Source organism: Indicator indicator, chromosome 34 (genome assembly GCF_027791375.1).
Source record: "Indicator indicator isolate 239-I01 chromosome 34, UM_Iind_1.1, whole genome shotgun sequence".
In the NCBI taxonomy this organism is placed as follows: Eukaryota; Metazoa; Chordata; class Aves; order Piciformes; family Indicatoridae; genus Indicator; species Indicator indicator.
In genome coordinates this window covers 6,555,231-6,583,008 of record NC_072043.1, presented here as the reverse complement: position 1 = coordinate 6,583,008, position 27,778 = coordinate 6,555,231, and the positions used below count along the sequence as shown (strand labels likewise).

At 48.4% G+C, this 27,778-nt stretch overlaps 1 protein-coding gene across 1 annotated transcript in view; it reads right to left on the bottom strand.

Annotated features, from left to right (window-relative positions):
* Positions 1–27,690, bottom strand: part of NCAPD3 (non-SMC condensin II complex subunit D3) — a 40,178-nt gene extending 12,488 nt beyond the window's left edge. The window contains exons 1-21 of the mRNA XM_054395572.1: positions 27,634–27,690; positions 26,188–26,362; positions 24,958–25,129; positions 24,208–24,269; positions 23,863–23,950; positions 22,118–22,251; positions 21,278–21,350; positions 19,991–20,116; positions 19,349–19,598; positions 18,510–18,572; positions 18,247–18,330; positions 15,157–15,230; positions 13,562–13,696; positions 10,595–10,815; positions 7,105–7,296; positions 6,652–6,749; positions 6,151–6,266; positions 4,519–4,626; positions 3,298–3,409; positions 3,095–3,202; positions 732–970 (exon numbers count right to left, since the gene is read on the bottom strand). Coding sequence (XP_054251547.1) covers positions 732–970; positions 3,095–3,202; positions 3,298–3,409; positions 4,519–4,626; positions 6,151–6,266; positions 6,652–6,749; positions 7,105–7,296; positions 10,595–10,815; positions 13,562–13,696; positions 15,157–15,230; positions 18,247–18,330; positions 18,510–18,572; positions 19,349–19,598; positions 19,991–20,116; positions 21,278–21,350; positions 22,118–22,251; positions 23,863–23,950; positions 24,208–24,269; positions 24,958–25,129; positions 26,188–26,330 — 2,598 coding nt within the window. The 5' untranslated portion in view covers positions 26,331–26,362; positions 27,634–27,690. The remainder of the gene's footprint in view (positions 1–731; positions 971–3,094; positions 3,203–3,297; positions 3,410–4,518; positions 4,627–6,150; positions 6,267–6,651; positions 6,750–7,104; positions 7,297–10,594; positions 10,816–13,561; positions 13,697–15,156; positions 15,231–18,246; positions 18,331–18,509; positions 18,573–19,348; positions 19,599–19,990; positions 20,117–21,277; positions 21,351–22,117; positions 22,252–23,862; positions 23,951–24,207; positions 24,270–24,957; positions 25,130–26,187; positions 26,363–27,633) is intronic.
* Positions 27,691–27,778: the final 88 nt, after the last annotated feature.

Genomic DNA, 27,778 nt, shown 5'->3' with positions numbered 1-27,778 from the left:
CAGAGGTTCCCTCCAACCCCTTCCACTCTGTGTGAGATGAAGGATCACCCTCACTGCTCAGGCTGCCAGTACTCAGCACAGGCTGTCAGATACATGCCTGAGGCCTCCATTACCCACTTGCAGCCCTTAAGTCAATCACATCCTGGGCTGCATCAAGACAAGCATAGCCAGCAACGCCAGGGAGGTGATTCTGCCCCTCTGCTCTTCTCTGGTGAGACCCCACCTGGGGCACTGTGTCCAGTTCTGGAGCCTCTATTACAAGAAGGATCTGGAGGTGCTAGAAGGTGTCCAGAGAAGGGCCATGAGAATGAGCAGAGGGCTGGAGCTGCTCTCCTATGAGGACAGACTGAGAGAGTTGGGGTTGTTCAGTCTGGAGAAGAACAGGCTCCAAGGAGACCTTATTCCAGTATCATAAGGGGGGTACAAGAAAGCTGGGGAGGGACATTTTAGGGTGTCAGGGAATGACAGGACTGGGGGGAATGGAACAAAAATAGAAATGGGTAGATTGAGATTGGATGTTAGAGAGAAATTCTTCCCCATGAGGGTGGTGAGAGACTGGCACAGGTTGCTCAGGGAGGTGGTGGAAGCCTCATCCCTGGAGGGTTTTGCAGCCAGGCTGAATGTGGCTGTGAGCAACCTGCTGTGGTGTGAGGTGTCCCTGCCCATGGCAGGGGGGTTAGGACTGGCTGAGCCTTGAGGTCCCTTCCCACCCTGACTGATTCTACGATTACCTGCAGAAGGTTGGTGAGCAGGATCAGAGTCTGCTTGCGGATGAAGGGCTCGGGGTCCTTGAGGCAGAGGGAGACGTTGGGGATGTACCTGTCCCCCATGGAGGTGTAGCGGATGCAGAGGTCGCAGAGGACGATGACGACGTTGTTGCGGACGGCCACCTCCTGGGACACCTCCAGCTCCCGAGCCAGAGCTGCGATGCATTTCTTTGCCAGGTCCTCGTGCTGCAAACACAATTTACCTGCGAAGCACAGCCCAGGCTGTCAGTGCTGGGAACAGGAATAAATCATACAAGCAATCGAGCCCCACGTTGGGCGCCAAAAATAAAAATGTGTCAGTGTGAGCTGAAATTCCCCCCCTCCACTGACAATAACCAGGCTAGCTCAGTCTGGAAGCAAATGAAAGCTGCATTTACAAGCAGAATCTACAATCTACGATGAAATGCAATGAATATGTACAAATATACAAAATTCACAACATTTACAAATATATACAATCAACAGAAAAGCACAACCAAGCTCCCCCTTTGCTTCCCCCCAAAGGGGACCCTTCCCAAAGGGGCCTCTCTCTCTCCCAGGAGCTTCCCCCCCCAGGCCTCCCTGGACAGAAAGCAGAGTTAGTTAAAGCAGAAAGTTGTTAACTTAGCTGCCAAGGTCAGTGTGTGTTATCTTCAGCCAGAAGAGAAGAAGAAACAGCAGCCAGACAGCCCAGCAACTGCCCCCACTGCAGAATGTGCAGGGTGCCCACTTTGTTTTGGGTAATAGTTCTTAAACATTTCTATCTATCCAATGGAAGTGTTTAGAACAATCAGTATTTTGCTTTCTTACACCCAATAGTGACTTATTTACACTCTTTCATTTTCTCTGTTTGAACTTTGCAAGGAAAAAATTAAAAAGACAGCTTCAAACCATCACACCTAAGCACCACAGCCCAGCTTCCTGCCTCCCCTGAGGCCAACACGAGGCAGGAAAGGAAGTGGGACACAAGCAGGGGAATAAGCAAGAAACAAATGCTGAAGCTTGATGAGCAATCTGCAGCATCCCTCAAAGAAATGATTCTTCAAGGAGTTCTTCCAAACTCCTCTCAGACCTATAGTGTGGGTCTCTATGTCAAATTCCCTCCCTCACAGGGAACTATTTCTGTGCACAGGGTATTATTCAAGGCAGCTAAAAAGAACAGCCCCAGCTGTCATAAGCATAGCAGGGAGACACCCACCTTGAGGAGCATCACTAACCCAGCTCTATATAAAACAGCCTCCCTTCTAACATCACTGCTCCAGCACTATTGCTAAGCTCTCAACAGCAGCATTCAGCTCCCCAAAGCAGTTAAGGAAAGAATGATGCTGTCTATCTGCAAGAGATTTGTTCCTAACCACAGAGGCACCACAAAACCAGAACTTTCAGTGCTTTCCCTAAAACTGGAGATGGAGATCTGACCAGGCTCCTATCACAAAGGAGCTCTTAGCTCATGCTGGGAACAAGGAACTGCTGGCAGTCAATCTGCTCTAAACTGCACCAAAAAGCAGAAAGTTTTCCTCATCCTCTGTGGAGCACATGTGAGGTGATAGATTTGGTGATAGAAGGCCAGGAAATGGCCTGAAATTGTAAAAGGGGAGGTTTAAGTAGGATGAGGAACAATTTCTTTGCTGCAAGAGCGGTCAGGGATTGGAAGAGGCTGCCCAGGGAGGTAGTGGAGTCCCCATCCCTGGAGGTGTTCAAGAAACCTGTGGCCACGGCACTGTGGGACATGGTTTAGTGACCATGGTGGTGCTGGGCTGATGGTTGGACTCAGTGATCTTAAAGGTCTCTTCCAACCAAAACAATTCCATGACTATGATCCTTCAGCCAGACACCAACCAGCCCCAAATACAAGGAGAGCACAGTTGTGAAGGACATTGCTAAAAACATTGATCACCATTAGTGCAGTACCCACCCAGAGCAGCAGGGACATAGGTGGCAGAGTTCCTGTGGTGTGTGCAACTTGTTACCATGGATATTTGCACTGCTGGAAGCTGTGAGCTGAGGCAGTGCAAGCTCTAAGCACTGTGGCTGCTGCAGCTGCCACTGATACTAGGAAAAAATTCTTTCCAGCAAGGGTGGGGAGACACTGAAACAGGTTGTCCAGGGAGGCTGTGGATGTCCCCTCCCTGGAGGTGTTCAAGGCCAGGCTGTATGAGGCCTTGAGCAAGCTGTGCTGGTGGGAGGTGTCTCTGCCAACAGCAGGGGGTTGGAACTGGATGCTCTTTAAGGTCCCTTCCAACCCAAACCACTCTGTGAATCTAAGACAGCTTTCCAGCAGAACCTCCACCAGAAGGGCTGAGAATTGGATCCTCCAGGGCAGGCTTCTGCTGCAGCATGGCACTTACCTAGAGTCATGAAGGCATGAGCTCTGATCACTGGAGGCATGGCTGATCCTCTGAACTGAGACAGGGGCTGAGAAGCTGGAATTTCCTCCCCATCTGCACAACTAGAAGCTAGCAAAGAACAGGTGAGGAATGAAATCATGCTGTTCTGCTAAAGAGTGTTGCCTGCAAATGCAAAACTGAAGGCAGGAAGGGGAGAGCCTCACCTTGGTCCTCACTGCCAGCAGCCAGGATGGACTGAATTAAAAGGAAGACTCTTTTCTCCACTTTGGCTGGACACAGCTGTGCAGCTTCACCCAAGATGAAGAGGTGTTTCACCTACAGAGAAAGAACAACACTGCAGTCAAAAGGCAATGGCTGAGCTGCAAATTAAGTCAGCAGGAGTTGGTGAGGTGCTCCTCCAATAGCAACCTGAAATTCCCTCAGTCCTTTCAAGGTGGCAGTGGTTAAGGAACAGAAGGTGAAACTTTGAAAGAGAAATGGAGGGGGGGAGGGGGGATATGTGTGTGTTTAACAGGCTAGAACCTGCCCCCAGCAACTAACAGCATTGAAACAGACCTCAAAGCACTCCATGAGTTTCACAGGATGATTTCCCCAACAGCTCCTCTAAGAAGTGTTAGAAAAGCAAAGGAAAAAAAAGCCATTTTGCTAGAAATACAGAGGGTATCACATCCTCAAAGCCACTGTTGTGTGGAACGACAGCAGCCTGGCCTGGATCAGCAACAGTGTGGCCAGCAGGAGGGGGAATGTGATGGTGCCCCTGTACTGGGCACTGCTGAGGCCTCACCTCAATCTTGGGTTCAGTTTTGGGCCTCTCAGGACACTGAGGGGCTGAAGCAGGTCCAGAGAATGAAAACAAAGATGGGGAAGGTCTGGAGAACAGGAATGGTAAAGAGCACCTGAAGGAACTGGAGGTGTTCAGCCTGGGGCAAAGGAGGCTGAGGGGAGACCTCATTGCTCTCTAAGCTCCCTGAGAGGAGGTTGCAGGGAGGTGGGGGCTGGTCTCTTCTCCTTAGTCTCAGGTGACAGGAAGAGAGGAAATGGCCTAAAATTGTGTCAGGGGAGGGTTAGGTTGGAGATTAGGAACAATTTCTTCGCTGAAGGAGTGGTCAGGGATTGGCAGAGGCTGCCCAGGGAGGTGGTGGAGTCCCCATCCCTGGAGGTGTTCAAGAAACCTGTGGCCATGGCACTGGGGGCCATGGTTTGGTGGCCTTGGTGGGGTTGGGTTGCTGGTTGTACTCAACGATCTTAGAGGTCTTTTCCAACCAATTCTATGGTTCTGGAAAGCTGGTTTATTGCTCCCCCATATAGCAGCTTCCATCAGGAGCTGACACACAAGGTGTTCACATCAGCTGCTGCTGTGAACTTTCAGAAACACCAACTTCCAGTACCCCTACAGCAAGCAGTGCAGGGGGAACCACACTTACCAAGAGACCTTCCTGCAGCTGCTCTGCTCCATCCTCTTTGAGGACTATATTGGAAATGTAGCTTGCACAGGTGGATACCAAATCTCCACACACCTGATTGAGCAGCTCCTGTTCCATAATTAAACAAAATTAAGTCGGCACTCTATTAATTAAACAAAATGTAGCTTTAAAAACCTATCCACACATAACTGCCTAATCTCAAAGTCCTTTTCATAATCTGGGGCCCATTGAAATCAATCAGACAGTGCCTCAGAGCTTGAAAGTTCTTTCTGCACATCAAAGCATGCATGCAAGTGTCAAAACACCTTGGAGAAGCTGGCTTTTTAATGAGCCACAGCCCAAAGTTTACTCCATTACAAGAAATCACAGACTCCAACAAAAAGGATCTAGGTGACTGTTTCATGTCTGTCCAACACATTTGAGGCTGGCTGTGTGAATTTTTAAGTGTCGGGGTGGAAAATGTACTTCCATCCTGATGAAAAGAAATTCTAAAGGGTGGAGAGGAATCAAACAAACAAACAAAAGCTAATTCTCTACCAGCTCATGATGACAATAAAACATCATTTCTCTTGTGCTACCATCTAAAGCACTGTGGCTACCTGTTGGAACTGACACAGCTTTCCAGCAGAACCACCACCAGCAGGTCAAGAGAGGTTCTCCTCTACTCCTGCTCTGGTGAGGCCACATTTGGAGTACTCTGTCCAGTTCTAAGCTCCCCAGTTCAAGAAGCACAGGGACTTGCTGGAGATGGGACAGCAAAGGGCTACAAAGATGCTGAAGGGGCTGGAACATATCTGTGAGGAGGAAAGGCTGAGAGAGTTAGGGCTGTTCAGTGTGGAGAAGAGCAGCCTGAGGGGGATCTCATCAATGCTGATCAATACTTCAGGCATGGGTGTCAGGAGGATGGGACCAGGCTTTGCTCAGTGGTGCCCAGAGACAGGACAAGGGGCAATGGGCACAGACTTGAAAATAAGTTCCATTTAAAGATGAGAAGGAATTCCTTTAATTGAAGGGTGATAACGCCCTGGAACAGGTCTCCATCTCTGGAAACATTCCAAACCCACCTGGATGTGTTCCTGTGTGACCTTCTCTAGGTGAACCTGCCTTGGCAGGTAGGCAGGCTGGACTTGATCTCCAGAGGTCTTTTCCAATCCCCAACATTCTGTGATATGGCAGCTAAGGTGTCAGAACTGCTGAGGTGCCCAATGTACAGGCACACCTACATCCTGGCTGTAAGCCAACACACTGTGGTGATCATACCTGACTAATTAAAGCACCCAGAAACCACCAATCCATCCTGCCTTCCAAGGCACAAGGTGACTCAAGTTGCCAGGGTCAAATCTTTTTCTTCTTGGGGCCTCATCCCTGGAGATATTCAAGGTGAGGCTATCATAGGGCTCTGGGCAACCTGGTCTAGCTGAGAATGCCCCTGCTGACTGCAGAGGAGGTTGGACTGGATGACCTTTGGAGGTCCCTTCCAACCCAGACCATTCTGTGATTCTTTGTTTAGAGTGTTAACCAAGCTGCAGACTGGAGACAGAAGCTGCCTTCAAGACACAGCTCTCCTAAGTGTGAAAGAACCCATATTTGTGCTTTAAAAAAGTGCTTTAAAACCCATATTTGAAGTCCTACCTGTGCCTCCTCAGGTACCTCTGCACATGCATGGCACAGCTTCTGCAGAGTCTCCACAGCTGGGCTGATCACCTCCAAGGGACACCCAGACCCCTTCAGCCACCACTTGATACTACCTGAAAATGAGACCACATAAATCAAGTGAGAATTTTCAGAGCTGGTCAACTTCTTAGAGAGAAGAAATAACTGTGAAGGGGTTGTTTGTCTTGCAACCTACTGCTGGAGCAGTGCCCTAAGGGAAACCCAGCTTGTGCCAAGAGGGTTTGATCTGAATTGGCAAAGGCTGAAGAGGGCTGGAGTCAATGGGATGGATGTCTCTGGGATTATTCAAAGCCAGGTTGGACCCGGGCTGGTAGAGGTGTCCCTGCCCATGGCAGGGGGTTGGAACTAGATGATCTTCAATGTCCCTTCCAACCCAACCCATTCCATGACTCTATGATTCTCTAAAGATGGGAGGCATGAACCCTGCCTTCCCCTCTGCAGTTTCTCAGGGCCACTCACCAATCAGCCTCTCAGAGGTGCTTTTAGGAAGGTGCTTTGCAACATGACCAATGACAGAGAGTATGTGTCCTGTAGTATCAGTGCTGGTGTTCTGCTGCCTGGAAAACAGCAGAGCAGACAAACATTAACACAGAGGAACACCACCAAATTACAGGAGAAAAATTCCTTCCAGCTGGGGTATGCATTTTTAAGGCAGAGCTGTCCAAGCAAATGAGAACTCAAAAAGCTTAAGGCAAGAGTTGGTTACTGCACAAAAAAATAAAATCTGTGGGCCATTCATTGTTTGCCTCCTAGCTGCAGAGCTGCCTGCCTGAATCAAGAGCCCTGATCCAAGCAGCTGCACAGCAATCTGCCTGTGGAAGGACAGAAAGTGCTCACTTGCTTTGTTCCTCCTCTTCACCCCCACCTCCTCCCTGCAGAAGGCAGGATGGAGCTCCAAGCACACACACGTACCTGCTGATGTCATCCCAGCACTCAATGACCTTGGAATAATCCAGCTTGGGTGAAGAACCTGCCACCTTAGCTAGTAACATCCAAGCTGGTGCAGCATGCTCTGTTGCCACATGAGACATGACATTGCTGATGAAAGTGGAGGTGAACTTCTTCTGACTGGACCACAACTGAAAAGCTTTGTTCAAGAAACGGCTGCGAGGAAGGAAAAAAAAAAAAACAACAAACCACCAAACAAACAAAAATAAAGGAAGTTCAAGGAGGAGCAAGCAAAACACTTGGTCTTGAGGCTGGTATCACAGTCTCACAGTATATCAGAGGTTGGAAGGGACCTCAAGAGATCATCAGGTCCAACTCCCCTGCCAGAGCAGCATCACTTAGGGTAGTCTGCACAGGAATGCATCCAGGTGGGGTTGGAAAGTCTCCAGAGAAGGAAACTCCACAACCCCCCTGGGTTCCATCATCCCCACTGTAAATAAGTTTCTCCTCATGTTGAGGTGAAATCTTCTATGTTCAAGTTTGAACCTCTTGTTCCTTGTCTTATCACTGTGCACCACCCAAAAGAGCCTGGCCCCCTCCCCTTGCCCCCTACCCCTCAGCTATTGATAGACATTGATCAGATCCCCTCTCAGTCTTCTCTTCTCAAGACTAAACAGCCCCAGGGATTTCAGCCTCTCTGGTAGTAAAATCCACCCTTGCTGTCCAGGGTTAACTGGGCAACAGCACAAAGCTGCCCTTGCTTGGCACTGCCACTACTCAGAGCATAAGATGGGTTTTACCAGCAGCACTTTCAATCTTTCAGTTCATAATCCTGACACAAATTGCATCGGGTTGGAAGGGACCCTCAAAGGTCATCTTGTCCAACCCCCCTGCAGTCAGCAGGGACACCCCCAACTAGATCAGATTGCTCAGGGCCACATCAAGTTGGACCATGAATGTGTCCAGGGATGGAACCTCAACCACCTCCCTGGGCAACCTGTTCCAGGATTTCCCCACCCTCACTGTGCAGGACTTCCTCCTGATGTCCAACCTCAATCTGCCCTGCTCCAGTTTCAAACCACTGCTCCTCATCCTATCACTGCCAGCTCTTGCAAACAGCTCCTCCCCAGCCTTCCTGCAGGTCCCCTTCAGATATTGGAATGCAGCTCTAAGGTCTCCCTGGAGCCTTCTCTTCTCCAGAGCACTACACCACAGACCTGCCACAGAAGCCATGGCTTGGTGCTGTGTGTCAGGTTAAGGCAGAAGGTCCAACTGCCACCATGACACAGCAAGAAAAGAGCATTTCAGCAACCTGCAGCAAAGCCTCTCCAGCAGCTGCCACTGAATCTCCTGATGGCAGAGGACACAGCAACATTAAGGCACCAGAAACTGCTCATTTTTCCCCCCATTTAGCCCTGAAAGAGTGGTGAGGTTCATCGAGCTGCAAGGCACTCTGAGGTCAAAAAGAAGGTGTCATGAAGCTGCAAACTGTTATAGGATAGCCCAAATTAGAACACTGACAGCTTCCCAGATTGGTGAGGCAGCACAACCAGTAGCTCATTTTCTATTCCTGAGCAATTATGCCCTGTTGACTAATAAACATACAGCTGTCTTTAATCAATGTTGTGTCCTTGTCATACTGTGTGTCATCTCACTGCTTCTGCTCCTTCCCACAGCATTCTGCAAAAGGCAGAATAATTCTATTTGTCATAAGACAAGGAACATATTGTAGAGCAGAATTAATCAAAGGTGATGTTCTCCTTTCTTTAGATATCTTCTCTTACTCCTGCCATTAGAACACCTCCAGTTGACTTAAATATTCCTGCTGCTATCAACACCTCAAGAACAGCATGCCAAACACTCCTGAATAGAATCAGAGAATCATGAAAGTTGGAAGAGGCCTCTGGGATCATGTTCAACCTTCCACCCAACACCTCCATGACCATTAGACCACGTCCCAAAGTGCCACATTTACTCATTTGTTGAACACCTCCAGAGATGATGACTCTACCACCTCCATGGACAACCTGTTCCAACACAGGAACACTCCAGCTCAGGCAGAGAGCTGGAAGTGAAAGTACTTCACACCAAGGAAAACTGCACTCTTCTCACCACAGTATGATAGAAGGGTAGGGATTGGAAGAGACCTCCAGAGACTGAGTCCAATTCAGCCTGCCAGAGAGCAGGTCACACAGGAACACATCCAGATGGATCTTGAAAGTCTCCAGAGGAGACTCCACAACCTCTCTGGACAGCCTGCTCCTGGGCTTCAGCACCCTCACGCTGAAGAAGTTTCTCCTCATGTTGAGATAGAGCTTCCTGGGTTCCTGTTTGTGTCCATTGCCCCTTGTCCTATCACAGGACACCACTGAGAAGATCCTGGCCCCTGCTTCTTGACACTCACCCTTCAGATATTTATAAACATTCCTAAGATCTCCTCTCAGCCTTTTCTTCTCCAGGCTAAACAGCCCCAGGGCTCTCAGCCTTTCCTCATCACTCAGAAGTTCAAGTCCCTTCATCACCCCCATAGCCTCTGTTGGACACTCCCCAGCATTTCCCTGTCCCTCCTGAACTGGGGAGCCCAGAACTGGACAAAATACTCCAGATGTGGTCTCAGCAGGGCAGAGTAGAGGGAGAGAAGAACTACTCTTGACCAGCTGACCACACTCTTCTCAATGTACCCCAGGAGACCCTTGGCCTTCTTAGCCACAAGAGCACACTGCTGTCCACCAGGACTCCAAGGTCCTTCTCCATGGAGCTGCTTTCCAGCAGGTCAATCCCTAACCTGTACTGCTGCATGGTGTTGTTCCTCCCCAGGTGCAAGACTCTACACTTATCCTTGTTGAACCTCACAAGCTTCCTCTCCATCAACAACCCAGCCTGTCCAGGTTTGGCTGACTGGCAGCAGAGCCTTCCAGTGTATCAGCCACTTCTCCCAGTTTCAGCTCATCAGCAAACTGCCTGAGTTTGCTGCACCCTCACATCCAGATTGTTGATGACAATATTGAATAAGACTGGACCCAGCACTGCCAGCTTGTCCATGCTCAACAGCTCCTCTGTCCTAGGACCTGGCAGAGCCACAGAAGCCCCTCACAGCATGAGAGCTCCCACCTCCAGCAGTGATGTGCATTTATTAGTGATGGTTTCAAGCAGGGAACTGAAAGAGCTGAAAACCCCAACCCAGCAAGTGCAGTCTGCTGCCCTTGCACAGTGGGCAGCACGTGCATTGCACCAGGGTGTAAACTCTGATAGCTAATGGCCTGTGGCCACAGAGGGAATGAGAGCACTCCAAGTACCAACTCACAGCCTTATCTTACTCCTCCAGTCAAGAGGCAATTTCCTTCTGCAAACCGTAACTTGCATATTCTAACAGGACTAAAAGTGACAGAAATGGAAGGATTTTGTCCCTGCATACTAACATGGCAAAGGTGAGAAAGCATGGGAGGCAGGGGACAAAGGGTTGCTACAGAAGAGCCAGCAGAGCCCCAAGAAAAGAAGGAAGAAATGCACTTACTTCAGCTCCTGCTCTTCTGAAACCAAGAGGGTAAGGAGATCCCATGCTAGAGTCTGCTCCTTGTCCTCACTCCTGAATTTATTATAGCTTTTTATGTGCTGCAACAGGAGCTGATCAAGGCACTCCAAGGCCTTTTCTTGGACAGAGGTTTCACAGTCCATCACAACAGGCACCACTCCATTCAACCAGGCCTTCTGCACTAGGACGTTATAGTGCTGAGCCTGAGGGAAACACAGCTTGGGTTAGAAACCTCTGTAAAGCATTGGAGAATCCCAGAGGCACAGAGGGAGACCAGCAAAGGACTGCAGACAAAGAATCACAGAATGCATTGGGTTGGAAGGGACCCTCCAAGGCTGTCATCCCCAAACCCCCTGCACTGGGCAGAGAGATCTCCCAAACAGAGCAGGTTGCTCAGGGCCACATCCAGTTTGACCTTGAACATCTCCAGGGATGGAACATCCACTACCACTTTGGGCAACCTGTTCCAGGATTTCACCAGCCTCTTTATGCAGAACTTCCTCCTGATGTCCAACTTAAATCTCCCCTGCTCCAGTTTCAAACCATTGCCTCTCATCCTATCCCCACAGCCCTTTTGAACAGTCCCTCCCCAGCCTGCCTGTAGGTCCCCTTCAGATATTGAAATGCTGCTCTAAGGTCTCCCTGGAGCCTTCTCTTCTCCAGGCTGAACAGCCCCAACTCTCTCAGCCTGTCTTCATATCAGAGATGCTCCAGCCCTCTGATCATCTTTGTGGCCTCCTCTGGCTGCTGGCTGCTCCAGCAGCTCCATATCCTTCTTGTGTTGAGGACTCCAGAGCAGGACACAGTACTGCAGGTGAGTTCCTACCAGAGCAGATCAGAGTGGCACAATCCCCTCTCTTCAGCTACAGAAACATCCAGGTTCAGCTGCTAAGTTTGAAACCCTGTTTTAACAAATCCCAGCATGCTGCTCAAGCAGCACTGCAAGGTGGAAGCACAATGGAACAAGACAACTTTGCATCTCCTTGACACCAGAAGGGGATTTGATCATATGTGTGATCAAGATACCTGCTGCTTCTGCTAAAGCCCTGCTAATACTTTGGGTTGAAACCCTATAAATAGTTACAACAGACCCTGGGGGTGCTGGTTGACAGCAGCTAACCAGGAGCCAGCAGTGTGCCCAGGTGGCCAAGAAGGCCAATGGCATCCTGGCCTGCATCAGCAAGAGTGTGGCCAGCAGGAGCAGGGAAGTCATCCTGCCCTGTGCTCAGCACTGGTTAGGCCACACCTTGAGTCCTGTTCTGGGCTCCTCAGTTTAAGAAGGATGTTGAGATGCTGGAATGTGTCCAGAGAAGGGCAAGGAGGCTGGGGAGGGGTCTGGAGCACAGCCCTGTGAGGAGAGGCTGAGGGAGCTGGGGGTGTTCAGCCTGGAGAAGAGGAGGCTCAGGGCAGACCTCATTGCTCTCTACAACTACCTGCAGGGAGGTTGGAGCCAGGTGGGGGTTGGTCTCCTCTCCCACGCAAGCAGTGACAGAACAAGAAGACAGAGTCTCAAGCTGTGCCAGGGGAGGTTGAGGCTGGAAGTTAGGAAGAAATTCTTCACAGAAGGAGAGATTGGCCATTGGAATGTGCTGCCCTGGGAAGTGGTGGAGTCACCATCCCTGGAAATGTTTAAAATAAGCCTGGATGAGGCACTTGGTGCCATGGTTTGGTTGATCAGATGGTGTTGGGTGATAGGCTGGACTTGATGATCTCGAAGGTCTTTTCCAGCCTGGTTAATTCTGTGATCTGTGATCCTGTGATTTGTAAACAGTACTGCAATAAAGCTGTAGAGCAGATGATTTAACAGCAAAAAAAAAAAAAAAAAAATCCAGAAAGGAAAAAAAAAAAAAAAAGAAAGAGTTTTGCTTAATATAAACCTCATGCTCCAAGCCTCAGTTCCTCACCCTTTGTGAATAAATAGGAAAAAAAAAAAAAAAGGAAAAATATTACAGTGCTATCATCTCCACATTACATCTTACTGAAGTGATTCAGAGGGATTTGGGTTTTTTTTTTTTTTTTTTTTAGGCTCAAGAAGGCCAGCAACATAAACATTTTCTCCATGACACATAAATCAAGAGTCAGTAAAAGGAAACGTTTCCAACAGTTGGAAGCATTTGACATAAATCACAAGTCTGGAGAAGGATGACTCATGGCTTCCAAGTCAAAAGGTAATAAAGAAATAAAAAAAAAAAAGAAAGAAAGGACAACCCAAATTTAAACACAGCCATAAAATGCAATTCCCTGAATGAGCAGCTGACATGGACCAGATCTCTCTGTTTCCTCCCTCCTTTAACCCACAGCTCACTCATCTCAGGTCTGTAGAAGATCTCAAGATGCAGTCTCAAGATTGCAGCACACAAGACTGCATCCAAAGCAGGGAGGAGCAGCAGGAAAGGGAAGGGATTCTGCTCCTCTGCTCTGCTGAGAGCCCACCTGCAGCACTGCATCCAGCTCTGGGGCCCCCAGCACAAGAGGGACATGGAACTGTTGGAGGTGGTCCAGAGGAGGCCACAGACAATCAGAGAGCTGCAGAACTGCCCTTGGGGGGACAGGCTGAGAGAGTTGGGGCTGCTCAGCCTTAACAAGAGAAGGCTCCAGTGACACCTTAGAGCAGCCTTCCAGTACCTGTAGGGGCTACAGGAGAGCTGGGAAGGGACTTTTGACAAGGGCTTGGAGTGACAGGATGAGAGACAATGGCTTTGAGCTGGGAGAGGGGAGATTGAGACTGGAGATTTGGAAGAAAATCTTCAGAGTGAGGGCTGGGAGACATTGGCACAGGTTGCCCGGGGAGGCTGTGGATGCTCCCTCCCTGGAGGTGTTCAAGGCCAGGTTGGTTGAGCAACCTGGGCTGGTGGGAGGTGCTCCTGCCCATGGCAGGGGGCTTAGAACTAGGTGATTTTCAAAGTCCTTTCCAACCAAAGCATTCTATGGATCTGTGGTTTTGCTCACCAGGAGGAGCTCTGTCAGAGACTGCAAGGCCTGCTTCCTGACAGAGACAGCTGGGTCCCGGCAGTGATCCTGAAGAGCAGACAAGTCTTCTGCAGTGCAGAGGATCACTTTGTGCTTCAGGATGCTCGTAAAGACCTGCAAGTGAAACAGCAGCACAATTCTGATGGGAATATAGGCAGTGGGTAGCAAATCAGAAATACAATCTACCCCCTACCAACTTTAACTAGAGATTAATTTATCTTGCTGAGAGCAAAACATCACATTAACAATTTATGAGCACTGGGCACAGCCAAGGGATGCAGAATGAAACAGAAAACATCTCTGCAGTTGTTCTGATCTTATAACAGCATTTAGACAGGGTGAATGTCACAATTTCCCCTTGAAAACAAGGTGTATCTTGCATTACAGAAGGTTTGGAGAACACTTTTCATGAGGAGGAGCTGAGGGAACTGGGGGTGTTTAGTCTGGAGAAGAGGAGGCTGAAGGGAGACCTCATTGCTCTCTACAACTCCCTGAAAGGAGGTTGCAGTGAGGTGGGGGTTGGGCTCTCCTCCCTAGAATCAGGTGATAGAAGGAGAGGAAATGGTCTCAAGCTGTGCCAGGGGAGGGTTAGGTTGGAGCTTAGGAACAATTTCTTTGCTGAAAGAGTGGTCTGGCATTGGCACAGGCTGCCCAGGGAGGTGGAGCCTCCATCCCTGGAGCTGATCAAGAAACCTGTGGCCATGGCACTTGGGGACAGGGTTTAATGCCTGTGGAGGGGTGGACTCAATGGTCTTAAGGGTCTTTTCCAACCAAAACAGTTCTATTATTAAAACAACTGTAAAGCCTTAACTGGGAAGCTCAAATCAATGTGTGAACTGAGGAGGAAGAGCTGGGCTGAAGAGGACTGGCTGGTAAGAGGGTGAAATTTCTCCTGTAGTTGTGTCTCTTGAAAAGCTAATGGCTTCCTTTAGAAGAACTGAGCAAGGAGCAAAGCCAAGCATACCTCCAAAAAGAGGCTGGAGAGATCCTACTCTCTTTGTTAACAAGGTCAAAACAAACTGAGCAGCTAATATGCTTCAGTTTATAAGGAAGTCACTTAATTGAAATGCCTATTGACATTTGAAAAGAGCCTCTCCTCCAAATGACAGAATAAGAGAATGCCAGCAAGAGTACTAGAAAAATTTTCCATCATCATGCTTGCATTATTGCCCCTGTAGGCACTCTGCAGGGATAGCAGGAAGCTACAACACAGCTCCCTGCAGGACTGTGGCCTCTGTATTTGTGATCTGAGTACCTGAAGGGTACAAGACAGCTGGGGAGGGACTTTGTAGAAGGGCTTGTGGTGAAAAGTTGAGGGGCAATGGATTGAAGCTGGAAGAGGGGAGATTGAGAAATTCTTGGGAGACACTGGCATAGACTGCCCAGGGAGGTTGTGAATGCTCCCTCCCTGGAGGTGTTCAAGGCCAGGCTGGATGAGGCCTTGAGCAACCTGGGCTGGTGGGAGGTGTCCCTGCCCATGACAGGGGGTTGGCACTGGATGATCTTGAAGGTCCCTTCCAACCCAACCCATTCTGTGAATCTCTGATGAGGGAAACATGCAGAAAACAACCTACCTGGAGAGCAGACCTCCTCACACTGGTTTTCTCATCCCCAGCTCTCAACCTCAGCATGGCCAGAAGTTCTTTTCCTATCCAAAACCATGAGAAAAAGGAATCAGCCTCACCACCACCTAGCAGCACTATCACCCAAGGAGGTAAACAGCTCTGAACTCCCCTGAGCAACAATCTGTTGCCTGAGCCTTTCAAGAGTGTGAATCAAACACAGCATAAAAAAACCCACCCCAAAAAAATTCAGAATGAGATATCAGCCAGGAAAGAAAAACAACAAACCAACCCCATTTTTCCAAGTTCTTTCATTTGACAATAGATCTTAGACCATATCACAAAAGCAAGTGAGACACCAAATCATTTTGATCCACGCAGCAAAAAGCAAAAGCCATCTGTAGTTGCTGCTGTATTTATTTGTCTTCAGAAAAGATGTGAAGCTACCTTCCTGGTTTGAAAGCTTATCAGATAGATCCTGCTCTCTAACAAAAGCCTGCAGCACAGCCAGCTGTGGGAAAAGCATCTTGAGGGCAGAGCACAGGCAGATCTCTCAGTTCAAGAACAACCTCAGGGGACTGCTTGAAAGAGTCCAGTGCAGAGCCATAAAGCTGCTGCAGGCAGTGGAACATCTCCCTGGGAGGCCAGGCTGAGGGAGCTGGGGCTTGGAGCTGAGAGCAGAGGAGCCTGAGGGCTGCCCTCACTGCTGGGGATAAAGCTGTGCAGGGCAGTGTGGGGAGGATGGAGCCAGGATCTGCACAGGGATGTCCACTGACAGGACAAGGGGCAGTGAGGGCAAGCTGAGGGAGGTTTAGGTTGGAGATTAGGAACAATTTCTTTGCTGCAAGAGTGGTCAGGCAATGGAACAGGCTGCCCAGGGAGGTGGTGGAGTCCCCATCCCTGGAGGTGTTGAAGAAATGTGTGGCCATGGCACTTGGGGACATGGTTTAGTGACCAAGGTGGTGTTGGGTTGATGGCTGGACTTGAGGGCTTTTCCAACCCAAACAATTCCACAATCCTACAGCTTGTCCTGCAGGTTATCCCCACCCTTCTCACCTTTGCCCTTGTGCACTTAGCACCTTCTCACTACCCTCAGCTAAGATGGATTTTGCTTCTAAAACACAAGCTGTTCAGTCTTCAGAGAAGTGCAGAATTAGCACAGGCTTAAGCCAAACACAAGTGTGTGCCAGGCAGCATTGCTAATGCACCCTGAGTGACTCTGAGAGCCCTGCATTCCAGCTATCCTCCTGAGCTCCAGACAGTCCTTTTTCATCCAACCCTTTTCTTCATTTATTTTGCCCAGCGCCAAGTGTATGCTCAGCTGGGTATCGGATATAAACCCAGGCATCCTCTGCCACAAGCAGCCTGCAACTAAACAGGGAATACACAATAGCTCAAGTGGCCTGGAGGACTTCTCTATCTGAGAGAGCAGATTAAGGAAATTTATCAGTGAAATGTTTTAAAAGCAAGCTTTCAATGGAGGAGATTGGAGCCTGGCTCATGGAGATAGGAAGAGAGATCCCATGTGAAGAGCAGCATGAGCTGTGGAACAAAGACACAACTGCAGGATGTGAACCAAGCAGTGAATGGAATTGTCAGCAGTTCAAGAGAGGTGAACAGCAACAACCGAGAGCAAAGATACTGGCAGAGGCCTAAAGGTTAGGAAGAAAAGCTTTCACATGCAAAAGAAAGGAAGAGACTCAGAGAAGGAGCATCATGGCCACAAAAGCCAATGTAGGTGCTGAGTTCAGGTTGTCAACAAGTCAGCTGCTTGTCATTCCCCAGCAGTCCATTGAACCTCACACTTGGCTTTTAACTCCAGCCAATCCTTGATGCTGCAGAGAAGGGAAATCCTTCCCCCCACCACAGTGGCAGCCTGCTGGGGGAAGGGAAATCCTTCCCCCCACCACAGTGGCAGCCTGCTGGGGGAAGGGAAATCCTTCCCCCCACCACAGTGGCAGCCTGCTGGGGGAAGGGAAATCCTTCCCCCCACCACAGTGGCAGCCTGCTGGGGGAAGGGAAATCCTTCCCCCCACCACAGTGGCAGCCTGCTGGGGGAAGGGAAATCCTTCCCCCCACCACAGTGGCAGCCTGCTGGGGGAAGGGAAATCCTTCCCCCCACCACAGTGGCAGCCTGCTGGGGGAAGGGAAATCCTTCCCCCCACCACAGTGGCAGGCAATGGTGCTGTGTTTTATGTAGCAAAACTACATTAGTTCTCTGTGCACTGGAGCAAGAGATTTAATTACCCTGAAATTTATGGAGTTACAAGTATTATATCCCACATCAATTACCATCCTTTTTTTTTGGAGGGAATAAGTTACCTGCTTCTCAACAAGTGTTGCCACCATATTAATAGAGATGAACATGGGTATTTTAAGATTAAATGTATTTATCAGACTCAAGGAGGTAGAGTTTTTCTTTATGCCTGGCACTTCCACCCCCTTCATCATTCCCTAAGTGGTTTTTTTTTTGTTTGTCTTTTTTTTTTTAACAGCTCTACAGAAAGCTCCCTCTGCTTTCTTTGAAGAATGGACACTGAGTACAGTTCAGAAAAATCTAGAAAGCCTCTATTACAAGAAGGATGTGGAGGTGCTGGAAGGTGTCCAGAGAAGGGCCATGAGGATGAGCAGAGGGCTGCAGCTCCTCTGCTATGAGGACAGACAGAGTTGGGACTGTTCACTCTGGAGAAGAGAAGGCTCCAAGGAGACCTTCTTGTGGCCTCACAATATCATTTTGGGACTACAAGAAAGCTGTGGAGGGATGTTTTAGGGTGTCAGGGAATGACAGGACTGGGGAGAATGGAACAAAAATAGAAATGGGTAGATTCAGATTGGATGTTAGAGAGAAATTCTTCACCATGAGGGTGGTGAGATACTGGCACAGGTTGCCCAGGGAGGTGATGGAAGCCTCATCCCTGGAGGTTTTTGCATCCAGGCTGGATGTGGCTGTGAGCAACCTGCTGTGGTGTGAGGTGTCCCTGCCCACGGCAGGGGGGTTGGAACTGGATGGTCCTTGAGGTCCCTTCCAACCCTAATGATTCTAAGATTTCAATTAAGGGTTGGAAAAGTGATCTGAAAAAGCCTGGTGTCACCTTGCCATACCATTGTGCACAGTGGTGTCACTGCTGTCAGTCAGCTCCACGGTTTTGAAAGTCGGTAAAGTCTTCAGGGGATGGTCGGACGCAGCTGAAAAGGAAAAGTGAAAAGCTTCAGAATGAAAAGGATCAAAAAAAAGGCAAATGTTCATTTGGTTCACTGTTAAACAGAGAGCCTCCTGCATGCCCCAGGTTTTACAGGGAGGTGTATTTTTAGAAGTGGCATGCCAAGAACAGCCTGAGACTTGCTACAAGGGAAAAACTCTGTACCTTCTGCACCGACTATCGTGCTGGCAGTGTTTGTGTTTGCATCCGAGGCTGTGTGGTCAGAGGCTGCCAAAAAAAGAAATTAAAAAAAAAAAGATATTAAATGAAGTATTTTAATCCTGGATATTTTGTCATTCCTGTGTTTTGTTTTGTTTTTTTTCTCTCCAGGCAAGCAAGCTATGTGCAGGCTCCTGAATTGTGCCATCTGGCCCTTAGCACACCTGAGGGAGTTCTGAATGCCAATCACGAACAGAACAACTTAGCAGAAGCAAAAGGCAACTCAAGATTTAATCAACTGTCAGGCAAGAATCCACCTTTTTTTTTTTTTTTTCTCTCCTCTCTTCAATGAGCAATTTCAGTCATCTGTAAATATCCTTCAAAGGTATCTCACGGAGGAATCTCTATTTAGAACTTCTAGACCAGAATAAATTCCTTCCAAAAATAAGACTTCATAAGTAACAAGACTCATCTATTACTTTCTTAAACTGCAAGAAGGGAGATTGAGACTGGAGATTAGGAAGAAATTCTTTCCAGTGAGGGTGGGGAGACACTGGAACCTGGAACAGGTTGCCCAGGGAGGTCATGGATGCCCCTTCCCTGGAGGTGTTCAAGGTCAAGGTGGATGAGGCCTTGAGCAACCTGGGCTAGTGGCAGGGGGGTTGGAACTGGATGATCTTTAAGGTCCCTTCCAACCCAAACCATTTTAGGATTCTCATCACGATACAGCACACAAGGACAGATTCTCATGTTCCTGCCAACTAACTCTCCTGTCTCCCAGCACTTATTCTCAAGAAGGTTCAAGAAATACTTTCCCTCTTTAATTTGTCCCCAACACTTACAGCTTTGCAACAAGACCTGTATGCTCTCCAAGGCAGGAGCACCTTTCATTTCCAGGCAGTGAGCAAAGCTGCTCAAAGCCTTGCTACGGACCACAGGTGCTCTGTCTGAACAGCGCCCAAACACCATGGCCTGCACCAAAAACTGATGCTTCAGAAGCTTCTGCTGATCCAGGGACAAGGAGCTGTCCATATTCCTTTCAGGCACCTCCAACAAAGCCAACACTACATCAAGAGCAAATACTCTGTAGGCAATCTATTGGAAGAAAAAGCACATGAGGTACTCTGTTAGGAAGAGGTTCTTTCCAATGAGGGTGGTCGAGCACAGGAACAGGTTGCCCAGGGAGGTGGTCAAGGTTCCATCCCTGGAGATGGAGGTGAGGCTTGACAGGGCTCTGGGCAACCTGATCTAGTTGAGGATGTCCCTGCTGACTGCAGGGGGGTTGGACTAGATAACTTTTAGAGGTCCCTTCCAACCCAGGTGATTGTATGATTGTGTTAATGCAAGCAAAGGCACAGGCACTGCCTGCTCCTGTTCCCCATTTTCTGGTACCAGCAGTAACAACACTATTCAATAGTGCTGCTGAACCCTTCCTCTTCACCACATTGCTGTCTCTGAGCCCTGGAAGCCCCAGGAGATGCACTTACTTTAGTGTGCCTTGAGTATTTATACAGCCAGGAGATGAAGTCAGCAAACTCAGCAGAAGGCAGTTGGGTCAGCAAAGTCACCAAGGCCTGTGCAGCATATGTGCGATAATCAGCCTTGTCTGGGACCTGAAAAGCAAGGGCAGGTGCAGGGTAGGATATTTCCATGCTCTGCTCCAGATTCAGAAAGGCTTTTCAGGGCTTAAAAGAAGTATTTTTTTTATTTAATGAGTGAGAGGGTCCCATTCAACATGGACTTGGGCCTAGGGCACAAGTCCTATAAGGAGCAGCTGAGGGATCTGAGGTTGTTCAGTCTGGAGAAAAGGAGGCTGAGGAGAGACCTCATTGCTCTCTACAGCTCCCTGAAAGGAGGTTGGAGTGAGAGAAGCACAACAACTTCTCCCTGGTGGCAAGGAAACTTTTTTTTTCCACTGCAACAGCAGTCAGGCACTGGAACAGGCTGCCCAAGGAGGTGGTGGAGTCACCTCTGGAGGTGTTTCAAGGTCATTTAGATGTGGCACTTAACATATGGTGAACTTGGTAGAGTTAGTGGTTGGACCTGATGATCTCAAGGGTCTTTTCCAACCTGAATGATTCTATGACAAGAGGAAATGACACAAGCTGTGTAGGGGAGGTTTAGGCTGGATATTAGAAATCCTTCTCTGAAAGAATTCCGAAACATTGGAAAAAGCTACCCAGGGCAGTGGTGGAATTGCCATCCCTGGAGGTATTTAAATGGTGTGTGGACCCAGCACTTGGGGACATGGCTTAGGGGTGACCTTGCAGTGCTGAGTCAAAGGTTGGACCAGATGATCTAAAAGGTCTCTTCCAACCAAAGATATTCTGTGATTCTGTGACTGGGAGGAACAATCACAGCTTCCTTGGTCACCACTTCACCCTTGTTCACATAGCAGGTTCCCCAAGGCAAAGCTGCAGCTTGGATTAAATCCAGAGGCAGTATTTCCACATGGCTACTATTTCAGGTAGTTAGTCAGGGAAAGAGCTCTCAGAATTCCCATTTTCCTCTACCAAATCAGTGGTAAAAGCAACAGCAGATTTAGGAGGGGTCACAAGCAGGGCACAATCAGCTGTGAATGAGGAAATGTTCACCCACAGTGTTCTCTGACAAAGATCAAAACACAATCAGGCTGTCGAGAAATTTGCCAAGGATGAAAAACCTTTTCACTCCTTACAAAATATTGTGAAAATGGATTTCCTAACTGCTCCAGACACTGCAAATGTACCCACACATGAGTTCTTCAGCTCAAGGTGCCACAAAGCTCAGCATACCTTGGTGCAGATGTACTGCAGGAAGATTCGGAGAACAGGAAAAACAGCTTCCTTCAGCTCATCCACAACAGAGCTGCACACAACCAAAACAAACAGAGTTTAAGGAGGCTGTGTTGAGAACAGAGACCAAAAAAAAAAAAAAAAATCAGATCAAATCAAGGCCATTGCTTTGGGAATGAGTTTCAGAAGTTCTGGAATCAGAAGCACTAGTCCAACAGGATACAGGCAGGGAGCAGACCTGCTTCCTTTCTACACAAACCTGGCTTGGCAGGCAGAAAAATGTTTCTTCCAATCCCTTTCTACAAGAAAAGGCAGGCAGAAAAATGTTTCTTCTTCCAATCCCTTTCCACAAGCAGAAGGACAATATGAAAAGCTCCTTCATTCTCAACCTACACACTGTCTGTTGTCTAGGGACCTCTGCACAAAAAATGCTTTCTAACAACATGGATCCCCAGGCAGAGGATATAATAAAGATCTCTTTTGCGATGTTTAAGCAAGAGAAAGCAAAGAAGCAAGTAGTGAGCTCCATACTAATCTTTTATCTCCTTTACATTACTTTGTAGTAAACTACAAAACCTAAAAGCCTGACACCAAGCAAAGTACAGAAGGTAGGTCCTGCTTTTCTGTCAAACAGAACCTTTTTCTTTTTTCCCCCCTCCACCAGCAAGTTCAGTAAATTCCCATTACAGACACTTTAATTAAACCTCATTTGCACAAACAACTTCAAAAGTCAGTGCCAGTTTGTCTCATCCCTTTATCAGCTAAAGGGTAAAGCCAAGGCATGCCAGAAGAAAGAGCAGGCATTCCCAGGAAGGGTAGTGCCAGAGCTCTGTGCTTCACCTGATGAATTTTATAGCCTGATTCCTGGCAGAGATCACAGCTGATGTGATGGCAAGGGTTGTGCACCTGGAACCCACTCCACTTTCCTGCATGAGGACGACATTGAGGATGCGTTGGAAGACCTGGCGAAGGGTCTGGAAAGGAAAAGTTATTTGCAGGTTGAGTTCATGGAACCCCTGCACAAAGCATTCTGACCAGGCTTATAAAATAAATTCTCAGCCAAACAAGTAGTAGCACCTGTCAAAATACAACTCCTAGCAGTCTGATTCAAAGAGGAGCCACTCCTAATGCACACATCTCTTCTACTTGTGTTCTCATACAAGACCCCTAAGGAAGCCTGTGCACAGAACACTCCTAAACTGAATGCATTTTTTCATCACCACATGCATTTGAACCTTTGGGCTTTCCTCTTCTTTCTGCCATACTGTTGGGATCACAGCATGCCAGCAGGAACAGGGAAGTGATGGTGCCACTGTACTGGGCACTGGTGAGGCTGCACCGTCAATACTGGGGTCAGTTTTGGGCCACTCAATCCATGAAGATGCTGCAGCATGTCCAGAGAAGGGAAACAAAGGTGGGGAAGGGTCTGGGGAGGAGCAGTTCAGGGAATTGGAGGTGTTTAGTGTGGAGAAGAAGAGGCTGAGAGGAGACCTCATTGCTCTCTACAGCTCCCTGAAAGGAGGCTGCAGTGAGGTGGGGGTTGGTCTCTTCTCCCTACTATCAAATGATAGAAAGAGAAGAAATGGCCTGAAATTGGACCAGGGGAGGTTTAGGTTGAGAGATGAGGAACAATTTCTTTGCTGCAAGCGTGGCCAGGGATTGGAACAGGCTGCCCATGGAGGTGGTGGAGGTGTCCAAGAAACCTGTGGACATGGTTTCACAGCCATGGTGGTGTTGGGTTGCTGGTTGGGCTCAATGATCTTAAAGGGATTTTCCAAACAAAACAATTCTATGAATCTGTGCCTCACTGAGCAGTCAAACAGAGGCAGGGAAGATGAGGCAGGTCTGAGAAGCAGAGCTGCTACACCTTCCTGACACCAGCAGTCTGAGGAGCTTGTGCTGTGCTAAGACACCAGGGAGGCTGAAACACACTGGTCTAAGGCTGCTAAAGCTGGGCAAGCACTCAAGTAGGTGTCAGGTTAGCATGCACTGAGCTCCAGGCTTTCCTGACTAGACAGCTGCTGATGCCCTGAGATGCTCAGGTGGTGTACAGACTTAAAGACAGCAGCAGGGTCACACCCAGCATTCAAAACCCCATGCACAGGAGCAGCACACAGGTAAGTGGGAGATGACAGAGTATGCTTGACACTTTAACAAAATAAATGTAAAGCTACAGACACATTTCTGGTAGAACTGGATGCTCCATGACGACAGAGTGCTCTCTGAATGAGAATCAGCCTTGCTTCCCATCATCTGCACAGAACACTGCCCCATCATGCTCCACTGCTACACAATGGCACAGCAGGCTGCCAAGCAGTGCTGCAGCTCCATCTAGCAGGGAAGAAGAAAACTCCAGGCAAGCACAGCAAAGCTGGAATTCCCTTTTTTTTAAGGTACAGAGACCTAATATCACTGTAGCTGTCCTGTCCTCTGGTTTTGATTCATCTGCCACAGGAGTCACTAGAGCAGATGATTCAATGAGCATGAAATGCATCACTGTGCAAGTCAAGGGAAATAAGGAGTGAGGTAGGGGAAAAAAAACCCTAATCTTGCCTCTGATTTGAAAGATTTGGTCCAACTTTTACCTTATCTTCTGCACCATGCAGAGGGGAACACAGCAACCTCAGTCCATAATAGGCCAGCTCAGGAATGTACTTGGCTTTATTCACATCCCTAAGGAAAAGAAGGCAAAGGGATGTCTTCATCTCTCATCAGAGGAACATTTACTACAACTGTTAAAACCAAACATGCTCACTGACTGGAAAGTATTCAATATTCACTAAATGTTGTTTACTGTGAGCTAGGTGGAACAGGTTCTAATTATCTTTAGTGAAAGAAATCACTGCTTTCATTTGCACACAAACAGGATAATAACAACACAAGCAGCGGGTTCCAAATCACCACATAAACATCAACAGTTCTTTGCTTACATTGCTGCTGAGACCTTGAACTCATGCACAGCTGGCTCAAAGTTTGCCACTTCAACGAAGATCTGCAAGGCAAAAAGAGGCCAAGATTAGCTAATCCACATGAGGGCAAGGTGTGAGGTCTGCTTAGGCACAGAGAACTTAAGATAAGCTTTCAAACCACAGTGTGTCCCTTGAAGCACAACAGGAGCAAACCACAAAGTCCAGAGTCTCAATAACAAGCATCTTCCCCCTGGGGCAGGGAGGGTTAATCATAAGAAGGACACAGAACTGCTGGAGAAGGTCCAGAGGAGGCCATGAAGATGATCAAAGGGCTAGAAAAGTTCCCCTATGAAGACAGGTTGAGAGAGTTGGGGCTGCTCAGCCTGGAAAAGAGAAGGCTCTGGGGAGACCTTAGACCAGCCTTCCAGTACCTTGAAAAGGCTTACCAGAAAGCTGAGGAGGGACTTTTTGCAAGGGCTTGGAGTGACAGGATGAGGGGCAACGCACTGAAGCTGGAGGAGGGGAGACAAACTGGAGATGAGGAAGAAATTCTTTCCAGTGAGGGCAGTGAGGCACTGGAACAGGTTGCCCAGGGAGGTTGTGGATTCACCCTCCCTGGAGGTGTTCAAGGCCAGGTTGGATGAGACCTTGAGCAACCTGGGCTGGTGGGAGGTTGGAGCTGGATGAGCAACCAGGGCAGGGGGTTGGAGCTGGATGAGCTTTAAGGTCCCTTCCAACCCAACCCATTCATTGAATCTATGAATTCATTACCTGCAAGCAGTTCTGTATAGACTGAGGTTTTTCTTTTAGGGAGAACTTAGGTAGAAGCCTCAAGAAGCTCTTCAGAAGAAAGAAGACCGAGTTGCGAATTTGCAGCAGATCATCCGTTGAGAAGTAAACATTTTCACAGCCCTCTTCCTCCTCCTCTTCCAGTATCTCTTCCCTCTGCATTGGCAGAAAAGAGAAACAGCATTGTCCTATCTCACTGCCCTGGCTAATCTCTTTTGCACATTTCACACAGTTCTCAGGCTAGGGCCTGCAGGATTTCACATCCAAACATCTAATCTGTGCTTTCAGATTAGTTAATGCACTTAACAGGGAGGAAAAAACCCCAAACCAGACAGAAAGACGAAACTTGGATAAAAAAAAAAAGAAAACTCCACACTGCTTGTTCTTGTTTTTAAGGAGAAGATGGAACACAAGAGGTTCCACCTCAACATGAGGAGAAACTTCTTTACTGTGAGGGTGTTGGAGCTCTGGAGCAGGCTGCCCAGAGAAGGTTGTGGAGTCTCCTTCTCTGGAGATTTTCGAGACCCATATGGCTGTGTGACCTGCCCTAGGTCATTCTGATTTGGCCTCTAGAGGCCCCTTCCAACCCTTCCCATTCTATGATTCTGTGAGAAAGTCCATCAGAGCAGCAGGCAATTATCTGAGTTCTAATCTGACACTTGGAGAGGCCTCTCAACCAATTCCCATCATGCCTATGACCTTCTTCCCTTGCTTGCCATGACCCTGCAGCGCTGATGTTCTCTCAGGATTTCTGAATATGTAATCCTCAATTCCTTTTGAATAACAACATGTAAATGTCAGAAGGAGCAGCTGAGTGCAGCTAACCACAGCATTCAGCCCTTCAACTCTCCATCAGTCAGCTGGCAGGGAAACACAAAGACCATTTGCAAGCTGGTCACATACTGACTTGAAGAAGCTGATATAGATTAGTTTCCCCCTTCTGCTACTGAGCTTTCTAACAACATGGCAGAGAGAAATAAGCTGCAGTTTTTAGATTAGTCAGCAGCCAGGGAACTGCTCCTAATGTTGAATCATCAGACCTTTGAAATTCCTAATAATAGGTAAAGGATCAAGAGCACAGCTGAAGTGCTGAATAAAAGGTGGAGAATTAAAACGGGTAGGAAAAAAGAGAGGAGTATAACACTGACCTAGAAGTGAAGCAGCTTGCCAACAATTTGTGTATTAATAGAGGTTTCTAAGCAGAGAGTACACAAACATCTTACATTGCCATTCCTGCAGGGTTTTCCTTTCTTTGTGTTCCTCCCCACAGTGCTCTGAGTGTGGTTGTTCTTCCTTTTCCTCATCACCTCTCCAGGCCAACATTTTGTCAGGGTGTAAAGACACTTATCAAACATCACTTGATGGAAGAGCTGGTTAACTATGCTGCCTGCCAGAGAAGACAACATCAGACACCTCCCACACAAAATACACTCATTAAATCATCTGGCCATTGCTCCAGCCAAGGAGACAGGCAGGACAAAGGCACTGTCCTGGGAGCCTAGGAAAGTTCAGGGCAAGACAAAAGAGAATTGCTTGAACAAAGCCCAACTGCATCAGCAATGACATTCTCCAGTAGCAGCACCAGTTTGTGTGCCACACCACTCACATCAGCAAAACCAGAACTTTGAATATCAAGGGATATTGCAGTGAATGACCCTGAGAGAATTCCAAGAACTTGTTATTTGCAACAATGCTTCAGTTTTCACAACTCAGCCTGACCAGGGAAGTGGTGGTGCCCCCCTGCTCAGCACTGGTGAGGCCACACCTTGAACAGTGGGGTCAGTTTTGGGCTCCTTAATCCAAGGACACTGCAGGGCTGGAGCATGTCCAGAGAAAGGCACCAAAGCTGGGGAAAGGTCTGGAGAACAGGGCTGGTGAGGAGCAGCTGAGTGAACTGAGGGTGTTTAGTCTAGAGAAGAGGAGGCTAAGGATAGACCTCATTGCTCTCTACAGGTCCCTGAAGGGAGGTTGCAGTGAGGTGGGGATTGGTCTCTTTTCCCTAGTCTCAGGTGACAGAAGGGAGGAAATGACCTGGAATTGTGCCAGGGGAGGGTTAGGTTGGAGATAAGGACCAATTTCTATGCTGAAGGAGTGGTCAGGCATTGGAACAGGCTGCCCAGAGAGGTGGTAGAATCCTCTTCCCTGGAGGTGTTCAAGAAACATTGTGGACATGGTTTTAATGGCCATGGTGGTGTTGGGTTGCTGATTGGACTCAATGGCACCAGAGGGCTTTACCAGCTGAAATAATTCGATGATTCTAAAAGCAGTGCACAGTGAAATGCTGTCTGGTTACAGAGCAGGAATCAGCTCTGCCTTCACTGAGTATTACTGTCAAAAGCAGAGAGTTTGAGCACTGTGTGCCTTGCTGACTCCTCTGTCGACCTTGTCAGAGCTCCTGAGAAAACAAACTGCAACACAGACCCCGGCTGAGGCCATCAAGCCACTTTCTGACAGGAGAACCAAGCTGCTATCAGACTGCAGCAGCTGTTCAGCACTCAACAACCTGCCTGAGCCTGGTCCCCAGGGACTGCAGGGACATCAAGTGGACAGTTCAAACACCATCACTTGCTCCACCTGGAATTCTTAGAAATGAAGGAAGGCTGATTCTGCCAGAGGAGTGTTTGATCCAGCAGCGAGGAGGCATAACCCTTTGCTCACCTGGGATCTCCAGCAGTACAAAGTACAACCCAGCTGCGTGCAGCGCATGGAGCCTCTGCTGCACATTAGCTGCTCGGTTCTGGCCAGTTTGGACAAAGTGGTGCAGCACAGCCACGAAGGTGTTAGGGCAGAAGTTGTGTTCAGC